The sequence below is a fragment of the Bufo gargarizans genome, chromosome 4 (assembly GCF_014858855.1).
Source record: "Bufo gargarizans isolate SCDJY-AF-19 chromosome 4, ASM1485885v1, whole genome shotgun sequence".
NCBI classification, from domain to species: Eukaryota; Metazoa; Chordata; class Amphibia; order Anura; family Bufonidae; genus Bufo; species Bufo gargarizans.
Genome location: NC_058083.1, coordinates 15,868,449 through 15,885,248, shown reverse-complemented (window position 1 = coordinate 15,885,248; position 16,800 = coordinate 15,868,449). Strand labels below are relative to the sequence as shown.

Sequence of the window (16,800 nt, the reverse complement as noted above, 5' to 3'; positions counted from 1 at the left end):
ATATCGCTTTCAAACTGGAGCTTTTCATACAACCATAGAATAGACATATTCGCTTCCTCCAGCTACTACAGACCATGGTCTACAATTCTATTATGGAGCATTCATTAAAGTATACACCATAAGCAGTAAATGTGAAAAAAAGGAAACAAAAAAACATGAAAAAATCCATAAAAAAGTAATATATAATTTTTCCCACTGCAAAAAGCAGTGCAGAGTTATGCTTTGTGGCAACATATGCATTTTTTGTATTCAGATCCACCACTAGATGGGGCCGTTTTACCTTATCTCTTAGGGATAAAAACAGACTACAATCTGTGAGTAGGTGTCTAAGCCTAGACAGAGAAGAGAGCAGAAGCAAAGTGTAGGAGCTGACAGACAAGCCAGCCTGGACTTAGGTACCAGCCAGACCAAGTCAAAGACCAGAAAATCTACAACGCAGGCCAGATAAAAAAAAAAAGAGAGAAGTGCAGAACAGAAGTTTTGTATAGGTAAACTGGATCACAAGCAGCTTATAGACTCTACAGCCACATGGTTCAGTAGTGTAAAGCCCTGGACAAGCTTACAAAGGGCAGAAATCCGAAAATGCCCAATATTCCACATCCTGTCAAGGACATTGTGGAACCTAAACTGTGAGTAAGGCAACTGGTACAAAAGGTGCAGAGCTTTGTCTGCTGTTGGGGTTTCATCATACCAGAGAAAGTGTGCACCCTTATTCCTGGAAGCTTATGCAAAAGTAAGCTAGAGTAGCGCAGTGTGAAATTTTGCTCTAAAGAAACATCTTGGCCTATTAACTACCTTTGCAGCTGTGCCACCTGTAAGATCTGTGTAATTACTGCCAGTCCATGCATGCCAAGAACTGTAATTGATGTTCGCAAAAGGGTTGTATGAGGAGACAGCACGTCCTCCCTTTTCACTTCCTGTTTGCTGCTGCGGTCTATGGCAAAGACCATAAACAGCAGCGGTGACCAGGAAGAAAGATGGGAGACGGCATGTGCGCACTGAGCACGCCGTATCCTCATACAGCTGATTGGCGGGGATGCCTGGTGTCGGACCCCCGCTGATCTGATATTGATGATCTGTTCTGAGGATAGGTCATCAATATTCAAATCCTGGACAACCCCTTTAAACTTGAATCTTCAGTAAAGAACTGGTCTATATCTGACTATTACCACCATTCTTGCTTCTATCACTCCTATCCTCTCCCGGGCCGGGACCACAGGAGTATATTTAAGGTACATATTCCTTTTGACCCGAAAGTGTCAAACAGAATTATGCAGTACAGAATCAGTAAATTGTTACATTTAACGCCAGTTAGAAAAATGAAAATTTTTATTTTAATTCTAAAAGGGATCAAAAATGATCAATTTCTGATTTACTTCATATTACCATTAAAAATGACAAAAATGAACATTTCTTCGGAACAGCTGTATGCAGAAGGTGAGCTCTGGGTGCCTGGTTAATATAACAGGGACAGGGTGACACAACCTTAGATGTAGGATGAGGCCCTGGGGGTAAATAGACAGGTCAGAGGGTCATAAATTGATCTGAGTACAAGCCAGGCTCATTGACCTTCCGGTGGAATCTGTGGAAGGAATAAACAAACGATTGTTCTTATCTTCTGAGAAGTGTCCTTCAGCCTGATAACATGAAATGTATCACTAAGGTGAGATATGAATGGATCACCAATAGCTCTGCCCTTGAGTATATTGCTTTACTGTATTACAGGACAAAAATATTATATAAAAACGTATTTTTTTAACTCATCCTTGAAATGCGTCAGCTCCGAGTCTGCTATGGAGGTGGTCATCTATTTTAGACGTCCTGAGCTCTAGTAAACAATATCCTACTTTATTGTCGGAGTCTCTCTCTGTATTTGGGGCCGGTGCAGCAGAGTGATGACCTAGTGAAGGATGGATCCGACCCCCACCGATCAGCACCCCCCTTTTTCTGCAGTACCAGATGCACAGTGCTGACTGGGTCTATGCAGTGGTGTCTGGTACTACTGATTGGCCTCATTTAGCCCAGACAGTGGTGCCAGTTACCGTGTTTAATGGTGGCAGCTTCCTTGCTGATTACTTGGGTCCAATTTGTCGGACTTTCACTTATCACATACAGTAGAAGGCTTATACTAACGGCAGGCCATTAGTGTTAAATACCAGAAAGCCCCTTTAACTTAAAGGGATTGTTGCAAATTTACGAGTTATACCCTATCCACAGGATAAGATATATCTGATCATTGTGGGCCTGACCACTGTGAGCCCCACCGATCCTGAGAACAGAAGTCACATTGCCTTGATGTGATGGAGCGGCAGTTCAGACATGTGCCCTGCCGCTCCATTCATCTTCTACGGAGCTGGCGGAGATAGCAGATTACAGCGCTCAGCAATTTACGGTGGTTCCATAGAAAGTGAATGGAGTTCCAGGGTGCATACTTGACGAGCTCCATCAGATTGGGGAAACTGGACAACTGTTCTCAGGACTGGTGGTGGGTCCCAGTGGTCAGACCTTCACCGATAAACTAGTGAACTTGTAAACTTGGCACAACCCCCTTTAAAAGAGCTGCCCAAGATTAGATCACATGGTTGATTTCTTTCAAAAATAGTGCTACACCTGCCCATGGGTTGTGCCCAGTTACGACTTATCTTTCGAGACCACTTGCTCTGTAGGTTCTGGCCAGGCTTCACTTTCAGACCAGCGAAGCTCAGACTGAAGCAGAAGAGGATCCAGGTTGGACATGGACCACAGAGGAGGAAGAGGATCTGTTCCAGCATGGCAGCCGGGTAAATGTCTCCTTAGTGAATTTGACAAGCCCTGTTCAAAACAGAGGACCCTCCCAACCAGTAATAAGCAAATCATGGGCACATTGCCCCAAGCCTGGCCCCTAGGGAATGAGCATGCATTAGCACTACCTGAAGCTTACTGAACTGTATCAGAACGATGCACAAGACTCCGATTCATAAAACTGAATTTAGACGTCCCTTTGGCAAGCAACTACCCTATTTACATATAGGGTGCCAAAACTGAGGGGGTGGGGGGCATATATCATGCATTGGGAGGTGGAAGAAACAGAAAATTAACACTAGGGAACAACAACAATTAAGGAAATTGCCCGGTTTAATTTTATCAACCTTGTTACAAGTTTTTTTTAAGCTGCATCTACAAGGAACAGTTATCTTCTCTGTATGGGGATGAATGATAGTTACGATCATTCGTCCCCCTACAGTTTTGTTTGTCGGCAGCATATAACAGTTTACATGGACAAATGATTATGTGCTGCATAAACGGCGGCTCACCCAACAAATGAGCATTTTACTTGCTCGTTTCGGTGATCGGGGGCACATTTACCCAGGGCAATTATTTTGAAGACGGATTCGTATAAACGTTTGTTATCGGTACATGCAAACGGGCCTTTAGTTTCATGAAACATTGCAACGTGCGAACCCAACCTCTCAGGGTAAAGGACACTGAAGGCTTTGCCTTCCTAGTCAACTTGGCTCAGGGATTGCAAACACCGTCATTGTGTCACCTTTGCAATTACTTTCTATTGGCAAATAAAATAATCACAGCTGTAAACCTGTGTGTGCAGGAAGATCATTTCTGCAGAAAGGACCATTTATGAAATATCTGACGATCAGAGGTATGGCTGCACTTCAAGACATTCTTTGGCCATGTGTCCATGTGGCATGTAAAGTGACAGCGAAGAATAAAGGGGGGAAAAAAAACCTGAATACTAACATGTGGCATTACATCTTTTTCATGCTTGATGCTGTTCTGTTTCATTAGCCAATCCAAAAATGTAAAAAAAAAAATATTAAAAATGAATCTCCCCGGATATATTACCCATCTCTTCTCCCCCCCCTCCAATTCTACAGAACCGAATCAATGTCAGGAAGCTCGTCCAACTTTATCTCAGAGGGAGCATTCCAAAGCAGAAACTTTCATAACTTTCCAGTCTGCAGTGGAGGCCAAGTACCAGACTGGATGTAAAGGTCTCGAGACGCTGCCCGCCGACATGTAATGGTTTGTCAGATGTGTTAAGCAGACGGCAACTATTTATCTGCAGCGCTGAAGAATGGGACATCCATGCAATGCATTCATGAGAACCGCTTTACAGAAGGATAACAGAAAGTGGTCAGAAAGGAGTACAATCCCCTCGTCTATCCATAGTCTCCAATGTGTGTCACAGGAGGAGCTTAACTCGTCACTCCTTACCATCAAACATCCCTCTTCTTGCCATCAAGTCCTCAAGCACACAATGGTGTCCATGATGTGGTCTGTAAAATACGGATGCCGTCTATGTGTTACTTGCATTTCTTTTTTGTTGACTTTAATGGGTTCATGGTCTGCTTTTTGCAGACCCGACATATGGGCGATCCGCTTGCTTTCCACATCTGTTCTGCGTGTCCATTCCGCAAAGAGACGGAACATGTCCTGTGTGGGGTCATAATACGGATCCGTAGAAGCCTATAGGGGCCTCCTGTACCTACATACTCAGATTTTACATATTAGTTATATCAGATGGAGTACAGCGCTTGGCGCTCTCAAAGAAATGGAGACTCTGCTTTTATGACCATTTCAGGGGGGCTCCATGGGGTATGGGATTCTGGTGATAGAAAGTCAAGTTTTAAAGGGCATAAAAGTCTCATCTGTGACAGTGGTGGACATGAATGCCAGCTGCCACTTCAACTCTACGGGACTACTGGAGAGAGTACACACAATCACCCGTCTGGCAATCCCATACAGTTGAATGCACGTCTGCCATTCCATTCAAACAGGTGGAAATAGGCCCCCGTTCAAGTGATCAGAGGCCCCAACAATTGTACCCCCCACCCGACCTCCAATCCTGTAGGCAGGGACACAATATTGAAATGGGGGAACCCCTTTTATACTTCAGGGGAGATTTAGCACATTTATTAAGGGTTTTACACACCTAGGGGAGTTTTATGCCAATTTATGATATTCTGTACACCGACCATGGGATGCTCTTCATTTATGGCGAGGCGCAGGCATCCTTCGGCAGTCTATGCAGTCCATCTATGCTAGTCTTCATTTACGAGAGAAATCGAACATAAAGATAAATATGTGCTTGGGCAGTCAACCTCACCCCCGCCATGCCTCCTTTTAGGGGAAGCATAGAAATGCCACTTGTGATAAAATTTGTCATAAGTGTTTAAAAAGCAGCAACCAGGGTTTGCAACTTATGCCATAAAAGTGGTTTGGGGGGGGGGGGGGGGGAATGATAAAATTTCCTCCCAATGACTCATCTGATAAAGGGGTGTGGCTGATTTGCAAGGGGCATGGCTTAAAGACCTTGTGCACCAAAAAAGTGCCAAATTTCTGGTGCACCTTTGGAAAAGAAAATGTGCCGTCTTGATGAATAAATTGCCATTCAGCAATTGCCAAAAACATTCAAAAACGCCCAAAGATTTTCTCAAAGTAAAATTTTATTGCATTTTACCCTTACAACATGTTACAGAAACAAGTCACATGGGTACAAATCAATTGGTTCCTTAAACATTGCCATATTAGAAGAACGTAGCGTCTACAGACAAGAACAAGTAAATCAGAAGCTGTGTATTGTGACTAGCGTTGTGAAGGCACGTACGGAACGTAATGCAGCGCTGTTTTTGGGAAAAGAGGCAAAGTCTACATTCGGCAGGTTTCCAAAACAACAAAAATTAAAAAAGGCAAACTTTGCTTAATGCTCGTCTCTTGTGCATTTATCCCTGAGATGTGAGCGCTCATTACTGCATTACTTTAGGTTTGAAGGCTGACCATACACATTAGATAACCGTTGACTGAACCCAGTAGGACAGGGATGCTCAACCTGCAGCCCTCCAGCTGTTGCAGAACTACAACTCTCGGCATGCCTGGACAGCCTAATGCTATTAGGGCATGCTGGAAGTTGTAGTTTTGAAACAGCTGGAAAGCCGCAGGTTAAGCATCCCTGCAGTAGGATCATCCAGTGACCGAAAGTACATGGGGTGGACAGGCTTGAAGGAATGAGGCCTCCTTATTGTCCATCACTGGAAGATAATAGGTGAAAAAGGATCAGGCATGTCTGATGCCAACATATCCGAACCTTCGTTCTTGCTGGAGATATGTTGCTAACAGAAGGGTGTCACCTTAGCTTATAGGGGTGAAGGCAGCTGGCCAAGAGACTGCCCACCCAACAGTCATCTAATGTTTATAGCCAGCATAGAGTCACTATAATTGGATTCTCCTATCTAACCTCACATCAGGTGCAAGATGCAGGACACAGAGCGGTAAAGACTACAAGGCGACCAGTGTCCAAACATTCTCATTCATGGGCGCCATTTACACATCTATTAGAGTCTTCAAGTACTGCCTAGCACCCTACGCTTTGTCTCTTCAAGTCCAATGTGAAGTTGGATAGAAGAACCCACTTCTAGTTTTAGTACATAGCATAGCTTTCCCAAGACTGGTTTCACCAAATACGGTCAGGGAGAATGCAAATAAACGACAATTAGAAAAATACTAAGACTTTTTTTTTAACCTATTTACAGATATAAACATCCTATTGTTACACATTTCAACCTTAAAAATCAAAAGACTCCCAAATATAAGCTCCTGAGTGATGCCAGGTCTAGGTCCTCCTGTAACCTCCGATGGCAAATCCAATTGTGAAACGGGTGTCAACCTTTAACGGAATCTGCAAAGGTTCAAATTTATAGAATAAGCAATCTGGTAAAAGAAAACCCCTTATGGATTCCTATGGACAAGGGATTTATTTTTAGGTAGAAATAAGTTTTAAGTGTGGCTGTAAAAATATATTGCAAAGGTAACGTTAAATTGTATGTTAGATTACAGAACTAGTGCATCATAAAACTGAAAGATGAAGGGCTCCTGGAAAAATTGGAAGAGCGCACCTCTTGAAAGATGGATATAAAAAAAAAAAAAAAAATGCATTACATCCAGGTTGGGTTTCACCATTCGCTCAGCATATAAATACTGGTTAAAGGCCATGTGTGCAGGGTTAGTATAACCCAGAAGAACCGTAGGTCACGAGCTTCTAAATCTACAGCAGATTTACTTGTTTTACAAAAATCTGATTAGTATGGCTGAAAGATTCTTGAAGTCAGTTGCCTCTTCCTTGCCATTACTGTTGTACAATCGGAGACAGGCAGCTCCATATAAAAGGTGGCAGTATATCCATCTCAGACTGTGGCGAAGGAGAAAAGAGGCTGTGAAATATACTTTGCCTCTTAACCAGTTTTATTAATCAGATTTTTTATTTATTTAGTAAATTATGGTGGAAATCCTCTGTAAATTACCATTACAGAATGAGTTTCACAAAGAATGTCAAAATGTATGGAGCCGCTCAAAGAAAATCTGGATGATAAAAAAAAAAAAAAAAAAAAGTAACAAGCTGCGCAAATTTAAACTTGAACGTTTCCTAGAAAAAGGTAAACTGTCACAATGAGCAGACAAATTTTACTAAGAGGTTGTCCCAAGATTTACACTCATCACCTACCCACAGCATAGGTCATAACTATCTGATTGGTGTAGGACCAAGGCCGAGGACCCCCCTTCCCCATCACAATAACTGGGTCTTGTGTCCTTTGTACGACTGGAGTGGCAGTTGAGCAGACACGCTTCGCTCCATTCACCTCTACGGAATGAAAAATGGATGAGCACTGTACTCTGCTCCTCTTAGGCAGTCTCATAGGGATGAATGGAGCGCTAGCATGAGCGCTGCTTTTGCTCATACAGAGGAGACGCAGAACCCCAATTTTCAGGATCATGAGGTGGCCCCAACGTTTGGACCCTCTACTGACCAGAAACTTATCACCCAACCTAGGTTAGGGGGATAAGCCCAAGTCTTAAGATACCCCTCTTTAAAGCAGCATTACATCAATCTTGTCACAGGGTCCTATCCCTTCACTGTGACAGCACTGCAATACAGATGGATGTTCCACAGTCTAAAAAAGTAAAAAAAATAAAAATAAAATAAGATTCTCAAACTCGAAAACGTTCCAGATGTTCAGAACCATATGGGCAGACCTGCTACTAAACTAACCCTAGTCTCTCCAACTTACTTTTGGGTCCATTTTCAGGAGCCACTTCTAAAAGAAGTTTGTTGAAAGCAAATCTTTGGAATTACAAGATATTCCACCATTTATTTGACGCTTTTCAGACACACGACAACCGTTGCACTTGCTACTCGCAACTTTCATATTTTAACCACTAGTGCCTCTAAAACACTTAAATCTCCAAACCTGCTCAAACATTTACAGCAAAAATATACAGATCTATATAAAAAAAAAAAAGCCGTAACATCATATACATTAAGGTTGGCACTGCATACTAGTCAGGAAATCCTAAAAATAACGAACATTTTGTTGGAAACATTGAATTTAACAAAAAACAGCAAACCGATCAAAAATTGTTAAAAAGGAAAAATTAACAGGCTAGTGCAAGAAGATATAAAACTAGGAATTGAAAAAGGTGCACATTTCAAATCATTGCCGTTTCTTGGATCATTGACAAAAACAGGTGAATAAATAGATGTGGCAGTTTAAAGCATCAAAAAGTAAAAGAATAAAAACAAATATTAAATGAAGGAAAACAAAACCGAGCACATTTAAAACCACAGGGTTGCTTTAGATGTGCGGAACCAAGAGAACCAACCTGGACATATGGTAGGGCTTAGTGTTAAGAATGTAAGGTTTTGCTCAGCATTTTGAACGTAACACATCTTAAGTGCTGTTGTGGAGTTCTAAATAAACTAGATTTTTGTACCGTTTTATAGATTCGGGGACAAGGGAAACAAATAAAAAATAAAGTCCATTAATATCTACATACAATCCAAGCAAAGGCATTTGAGAAGTCATGTTTTTTGGCAGAGGAAGGTGGGGGACAGGTTTGCACTGAAGGAACTTTCCTCCTGAAGAGGGTCAGAGTCAGACATGCTCTGTGACAATGTGCTGAAAGGAGTCTGTAACTTGTGGCCTTCTTTAGAGGCACTGTGCTGCGGAAAGGCACGGTGAATACTTTCTCCATAAATAATGTCCAGTAGTAGTCCTTTGAAACAAAAAAAAGCCACAGAGCAAAAGCTGTGGGTTGAGAACAAAGAAGTAGAGGCAGATATCTCAACTGGAATGTGAAGACTTTTGCTGGACTATGCATAGAATTCCCTCTGTTCCCTTGGTTTCTGATATCCACCGTTGGACTGTTTTGGTTCCTCCAGAGAGTAGCTTCCTTCATCCTTTTTTTTCATCCTGTACAATACAAACGCAACCAGGCACGCAGCAAACACCAAACCAGCCACTCCACCTGCGATGATTCCTGAAACACAAGAGGTGGTAGACCATCAGGCACAAGGCCACGCAAAACAGTCGTAATGCAAAGAAGCCTGGAAAGCCTTAAATATCGGACCCAACGAAGAAGTACGGCCAAGTCTTATGACAACACTTCCAAGAACTCAAATATTTGACTTGGAAGCTAATTGACTACAAATGTAGGTAATGTCAATAGACTTTTACAGCCAGCGGCTGGAGGCACATGCGGCCCTAGTAATACGCTTAGGCATTTTAGATGGGTATTGTCACCAATACTTTAGCGGTCAAGAAACGGGCAGTCCATAGAAAAGACAAACTGGAATTTTTACCTGCAAGAAGTTCTTTCCTTTCCATGATCCCTTGTGAGGCGCCAGGGGTACCTTCATCAGAAGCTGGAGCGTTAGATATTCCCCTATTTAAGGCTGGAACAGTTGCTTCAAAAAACATATCCTAAAAAAAAAGAAAAAATTAAACCATAATTTATATATAAAGTAAATTATAAAGCATTTGAACTGAGAAACCCCATTATGTAGAACTGCAACTGCAGAAGGCAGTCCTGTGACAAATCCATCAGTTTCTGGCCTCTTGTTCTCCGGTCGCTCTCCTCCCCTGAACGATTTTCTAAGCCAACTTATAACCCAATCAAAAGTTCTACTAGAGATAAATCAGCTTAGTCCATCGACGGTACCACGAAACAGAAGCTGCTAAAGGCAAAGCAAGCCAAGTTTTTCTCATTCAAGCCTATTTTAGCTCAAAATACATGAAAATATAGAACAAAGTGACCTCAGACTTTTAAGTAGAACTACATCTAATAGAGGACAACTTCCGATACCGTAGCAAGGAGTCTCCTGCCCAGAAACACACCCTGACCCAGAAGAGTTGCTTTAGTGCAGGCAGTAGGAAACCTCCGACACTCTAGCTGTTGTAAAACTACCACTCCCAGCATGCATACCCTCTCTGCAATGAATGGAGCATGCTGGGAATGGTAGTTTCACAACAGCTGGAGTGCAGAAGGTTGCCGACGTCTGCTTTAGTGTATATGACCCACCCATGCACGGCCATTCATTACACTGGCTGTAATTCTACACTAACCCTGAAAGACATTGCTTTAACCACACTGATTAGCTGCTCTCAAAAAAGCCCTTAAAGGGAGTCTGTCACCACATTTCAGCATATTAGACCGATCAAATAGGGTTATATGATCCACCCAGAACTTAAAAACGGTACCTTTGTTGTAGAAAACTGACTTTTCTTTTAGCCGAAAATGAACTTATAAGATTATGTTATGAGGCCTCTCAATCCTCGGAGCCCCAGGCAGCACCTCCTCAACGGCTCATAACCCCACCCTCCGTGCGCCTCTGCCCGCCCGTTTACTCCCCTCCCCTGTCCTTTTCCCACTTTGGACCGCACAGCCGCAGTGGAAAAGGACAGGGGAGGGGAGTAAACGGGGGCGGGCAGAGGCGCACGGAGGGCGGGGTTATGAGCCGTTTAGGAGGTGCTGCCTGGGGCTCCGAGTATAGAGAGACCGCCCTGGGCACTTGAGAGGGCTCATAACAATCTTATAAGTTCATTTTCGGCTAAAAGAAGAGTCAGTTTTCTACAACAAAGGTACCGTTTTTAAGTTCTGGGTGGATCATATAACCCTATTTGATCGGTCTAATATGCTGAAATGTGGTGACAGACTCCCTTTAAGAGGGGCTGTACAAAATTAGAAGAAAACTAAAATAAAATAGCATAATCAAAGCAATTAGAAAAAACAAACAGCTGCACACATTTACTAGGACAGAAAGGTACATAAAATAGACAAGACTTGCCTGATCTGCTACCCCTGATGGTCCTTCCTCCTTAGAGTCTAAAGTGTCATCAATTTCATCAAAGGGATTCCCAGAGTCATTACAGTGAACTGTAGAGCTGAGGAAGTCATCCTTTTCTGGAACAGCAGTGGTGCTTCTAACATCTGGAACATTGACTCTTCTGCCCTTTGGTTCATGTGTGTGGACCTCATGGGGCTGTTCAGGTTCTGTAGTACTGGGTGTAGTTTTATGGTGACGAGTATGGTGGTGGTGGTGAGGATCATGAGGATGTTCATCCTCTGCTACAGTAGTTGTACGTTGTTCTTTTACATCACCTTCACCCAGTATAATCGTATCAGAGGGCCTTGTGGTCACTTCTTCCTGAAATTCTGATTCATCAAATGAACTTGTAGTTTTCGGATGATGGGGATGGTGGTGGCGATGAGGATGTTCATCCTCTGCAACAGTAGTTGTACGTTCTTTTACATCACCTTCACCCAGTATAATTGTATCAGAGGGCCTTGTGGTCACTTCTTCCTGAAATTCTGATTCATCAAATGAACTTGTAGTTTTCGGATGATGATGATGATGGTGGTGGTGGTGATGAGGATGTTCATCCTCTGCAACAGTAGTTGTACGTTCTTTTACATCACCTTCACCCAGTATAATCGTATCAGAGGGCCTTGTGGTCACTTCTTCCTGAAATTCTGATTCATCAAGTGAACTTTTAGTTGTTGGATGATGGTGATGAGGATGAGGATGATGAGGATGAGGATGAGGATGATCTTTGTGCGTATGTTCAGCCACAGTTGTAGTTACAAAACTATCCAAAGCTGGTTGTTTATCAGCATCTAGTGGATCTACATTAGCTTCTTCAGTAGCTGCATAAGTACTGGTAGAGCCGGAAATGGTGTCTTCATGCAGAACGCCATGCTTAGCCAAATCCTCAACAGGAGTGGTCAGCTCCTGGGGAACATGAAGTGATTCAGACGCTTCATCTAGTGTACCAGTGGTTGTGTTTACAGGCAAATCATGTGGCTTATCCACTTTAAGAGGAATATGTATTGTATCATCATCAGGTCTATCTGAATCTGAGGGAAGAGTTGTACTAGATGTGGTAGTATGATGGTGAGGATGAGGATGATGATTGTGGTTGTGTTTCCTTGTGTCAATTTCTCCCAGGATTTCAGCTGTAGAGGTCTGCTGGAATGGAGAGGCGGTTGCTTCTTTGTCACCTGCATCAACTTCAACCTGATCTTCAATGAAGGGATTGTGTGTTTTAGTGGTTTCAGTAGACACTGTGGCATCTTCCAGTTTAGTTTCTTCCTTATCAACGATCTCTGGCTCCTGAGCCTTTGTAGAGCCTTCCATGGTGGGTACCAGAGTGGAGACGGGCGTAGAGAACACAGCTACATCCTTAGAATCCACATCAACAAATAAACCTTTTAAAACAGAAATTTAACATATTACATGGATGAACTTTAATTCTGATCTCATCATTTAAAGAAGAATGGCTTTGGGTCCAGCAGTGTTTAACACTAACATAATCTGCTCCCCCACCCATGTCATAAGAGTATGTTCACACCGCGATATTCTACCTGCAGGTGCCTTCAGAGAGATCATCTTCTTCCTTCTGAAGGAGAGGTAATCTGCATACTGTGCCCCAGGAGGCACCGCCTGGAAGACCCCTTAGATTGGCCGGCAGTATACCTCCCTCCCACCAAGGGCTGACTAAAATAAAGTCTAATGCTGGCCATACACATTAGGCCCCCATGCACACGGCTGGATCCGTTTTGTGGTCTGCAAAACACAGATGTGGCTCGTGTCCTGGACGCATTTTATTTGTGGACCCATTGTTTTCCATGGGTCTGTGGTCGACATTTTGCCAAACGGACATACGGATGCGGAAAGCACATGGATGACCTGTGCGCTTTCCGCATTCGTATGTTCGTTCTGCAAACATGTCCTATACTTGGCTGTAAAATGCAGACCACACACACACACACACACACACACACACCAGTCATTGGGTCCGCAAAAAAATGGAGATGTAACACTGACTGTATCTCTACTTTATCGGATCAGTTATTTGTGGACAGCAAAATGAATACGGTCGTGTGTATGGGGTCTGCGATAGCCATTTCCCCGCATTCCTCTACACAGGCAGACTCCGTCAGTCCGCATCTGTCCTAAACGGGGAGAGGAGATGAAGCAGCTGCTAAAAACTCTGGCCGCTAAAATCCAACATGCCCGATCCTTAGCTACACCAACATCTGCTGTTAGGAGAGCGTCATCATGACGACCCCATACACATTAGACGGCCGGCCTGTATCTCACGTGTATGGTCAGCTTCACTAAACATTGGCCGATCCTGTACATGACACAATAAGTACTCACCATCATCTCCTGAGCCTGAGAGATCCTCATCATCTCCAGAAGCGTCGAGGTCTTCAGGAGGAACAGCTTTATCAATCTGAAAAACAGGGCAAAGAATGGAAATTACAGGAAACCAGTAAGAGTCATCAGAAAAATTACATTTTTAAATAATTTTTGGTGGTTATGCGATTTTCCATGTCACTATCTACATTTAAAGGGGTTTTCCGAGATTTTTTTTATTTTTTTTTACCGATGATCCATCAGTAAACACAAACTAAAATTTAGAAAACCCCTTAAAATCCTGCAGCTTTTGCACTGGCCACTAATCCTAACAGGCACCACCACTTTGTCTGTGGAGATCACTTTACTGCAGTTATCTGCTTCTCTGTCATTCTAATCCTGCCTGTAATGAGATCACCTCTGTGCATGGATAAAACACAACATATATAGTGTATATAGCAGGGCTGGCCAACCCAAGGCTCTCAGCTATTGCAAAACTACAACTCCCAGCATTCCCAGACTGCCTATAGCCATCAGCCTACAGCAGGGCATGGTGGGAGTTGTAGTTTGGCCATCCCTGATATATAGTAATGCTAGGGTAAAGAATCTGAACTACAGAATGGTCTTGAAGACCCAAGCAGTGTCTGACTTATGACAAAAAGTAACCATCACCCTCCTTTGGAAGTTGAACCCAAAAGATTTTTGCCAATTTGGGGAATTGAAAGGTAAAATAGACAAACCACATAAACCATCCGACAGCCAGATTTTAATATATAACTTTCATGATGTTCATTATGTGACCCTAGGACCTCATCCCCGACCTGTAATAGTCTTTAGGTGATGGACCTCACAGGTAGGTACTGGTAGGCATTACCCTTCGATTCCTGACAGTTCAGCTCTATACATAGCTCCTGCCTTAGGAGTCTCAAATGCAAGCAAGCGCTGTTCCAGGCCACTAGAAATGTCAGACCTGTAACAGAGCCCCCGCCCTGCAGGACCCCAACCCGTACTCTCCTGCCCAGAGGCCGCTGGTCCCATCACCTCTGACCGCTCTGCGTCACTTACTGGATATCAAGGAGAGAAGTGTTGTGGCCTGACCTCAGAAATAACATGGACGCTTTGTACTAACTCTGCTATATGTCTTCCTGCCCCCTGCACATACACAGCCCCCTAGAAAGGCAAGTGAATGAACATTCAGAAGAAAGCTGCAGTTATAGATGAGGGTTCCTGCACAGGATATTACCATATAAAATTATATAGGTCCAGCAGAAAAATGAAAGGGAAGGAGTTACCTATATTATTTGTCCCACCAAAAAAAAAAAAAAAAAAAAAAAAAAAAAAAAAAAAAATCGACTTTTTCAAACTGGCACCTGGATCGGAATACTTTAGTAACTGCATGAAGTTAAAACATTTAGTATAGCCAATGAGTTATCCAATAAAATGGATCTGTATAGCGCCAGCTGCTGTTTGTGCTCTTCCTCAGTCCTCTGTCCTCCTCAAGAACAATGCCGAAATGGTCGCACATGCTCAGTTCCATCCTTCAACTGCCACCAGCCATATCAACTGTGACAGTTACAGGGAGAGAGCTGCAGCATAAAGGACACAATCCCTGAGCTGTGATAGGAAGAGACTTGCGGTAGACAGGAAATGCACCTGTGCCGCAATAGGCAGAGAGCTGCAGCAGAAGGAGCACACCCCCGGACCTGCCAGCTTCAAATCAGTCTAGCAGAACAACTGAAGCAGTGAAGGTGGAGATCTCTGGATCCATATTAGGTACAGGGCTGGTTCTAGCTTGGTTAGAAATAGAAAGTCATGGCCTGTATGACGTCCGATTTTCATAATCATGGGACCACCCCTTTAAAATAAGTCACACATTCTATTCTGTTGTATGAAGTGATAGCAGCGCATCAGTCAACTGCATGACATGTTTAGTATTTAAAGGGGTTTGCCATAGACTTGTCAGATGATCAGATACATGTAAGGGTCCATTCACACGTCCGGACAGGACAGCCCAATGTCTGTTTTTTTTTTTCAGGACCCATTGAAAATGAATGGGTACAGAACTGGTCCAGATCTGTTCCGCAAAAAACGGAACAGATCAGGAAAGAAACAATGGACGTGTGAATGGACCCTTACACTAAGACCTCGTGCGCACAAGACCTGAGATTAGGACAGAATTTTACTGTTTAGGGAGTCGAAGCAATTGCCTAATATTCAGAATTAAAAAAATAAATAAAAAATTAATTTAAAAATGAAGCCTATACTTTACCCTGCGCGCATTTATAAACTCATTACTTCTGCATAGTTTTAGTTTGTACCTTCTGCGTGCTTTTGTAGCAATGGTGGACAGCGCCGTAGGGTACCTTCCCGTATCTGAGGGAAACTATACAGCGCCATTCTGGACCATATCTCATATCCAAGACAATGGCAATAAAAAACACCTCCACCTGAAATTTTTCCTCTATGTCAAAAGCACAGAATAGGGCCAAGAAGAAGAAAAAAAAAAAAACACCTTGCCGAGCAGCGAACAATGGATTCACATTGTCAGAAGCCGGGAAAACCCCTTTAAGTAAAGCTAAAATTACAGGAGGATCTGATTAAGTGAAAGGAAGAGACAAGAAATGGGCAACGTTGCAAGTCAAGATGGAAAATTGCTCAGAGGCTTAATCCAAGGTTCATAAGTGGCCTTTTAAGAGATTACTGAATTAGGATAATATCTGTCCTCTGTATGTGCAGGGATAGGATTACGCTGACGCTCGGTGCGAATATAATCAGAGCGATGAGGTGACGTGGAAATGGGGAGAGGAAAAAAGTAAAAAGCCCCCCCCCCCCCCCCCCCCCCCCCCAAGGTTAACACAGAGCCATAGGGCCCAGTACACACAGACGTTCTTCTCTGCATGGTCTTCTGGGTTCATAAAATCCAGCTTATGATTTAGTTTTTATTTTTGGGCAGACATGCTGTTAAAAGCAACCCTTCAACCCTAAATTTTTCATATTTTCTGCTGCCCTTCCCCAGGCTTTTCTTCTGTCAAACATGGTTGCACTGCTTCTCGGACTAGCTAGTGCATTTGGTAGTCCAAGACACTTCCTGCTGTCCTTGAAGTCTCCTGGGCTAGCCAAGAGCAGCGCTAGACAAGCAGGGGGTGTCCTGGGCTAGCCAAGAGCCCCTTGGATGGCAAATGAGACACCCAGGACCTCCACCGATCAGCTGCTTGGAAAGGCACTGGATCTCCTGCGAGTGCCGCGGCCTTCTCGGCTCACCAAGCACAGCGCTGTACATAGTATAGTGGCTGTACTTGGTACTGCATTCAGCCCCATTCACTTCAATG

General features: G+C 43.3%; 1 protein-coding gene across 1 annotated transcript in view; it reads right to left on the bottom strand.

Annotated features, from left to right (window-relative positions):
• Nucleotides 1-5,426: 5,426 nt before the first annotated feature.
• Nucleotides 5,427-16,800, bottom strand: part of SDC1 (syndecan 1) — a 37,866-nt gene continuing 26,492 nt past the window's right edge. Inside the window, exons 2-5 of the mRNA XM_044290231.1 lie at nt 13,493-13,568; nt 11,117-12,537; nt 9,632-9,752; nt 5,427-9,309 (exon numbers count right to left, since the gene is read on the bottom strand). Coding sequence (XP_044146166.1) covers nt 9,143-9,309; nt 9,632-9,752; nt 11,117-12,537; nt 13,493-13,568 — 1,785 coding nt within the window. The 3' untranslated portion in view covers nt 5,427-9,142. The remainder of the gene's footprint in view (nt 9,310-9,631; nt 9,753-11,116; nt 12,538-13,492; nt 13,569-16,800) is intronic.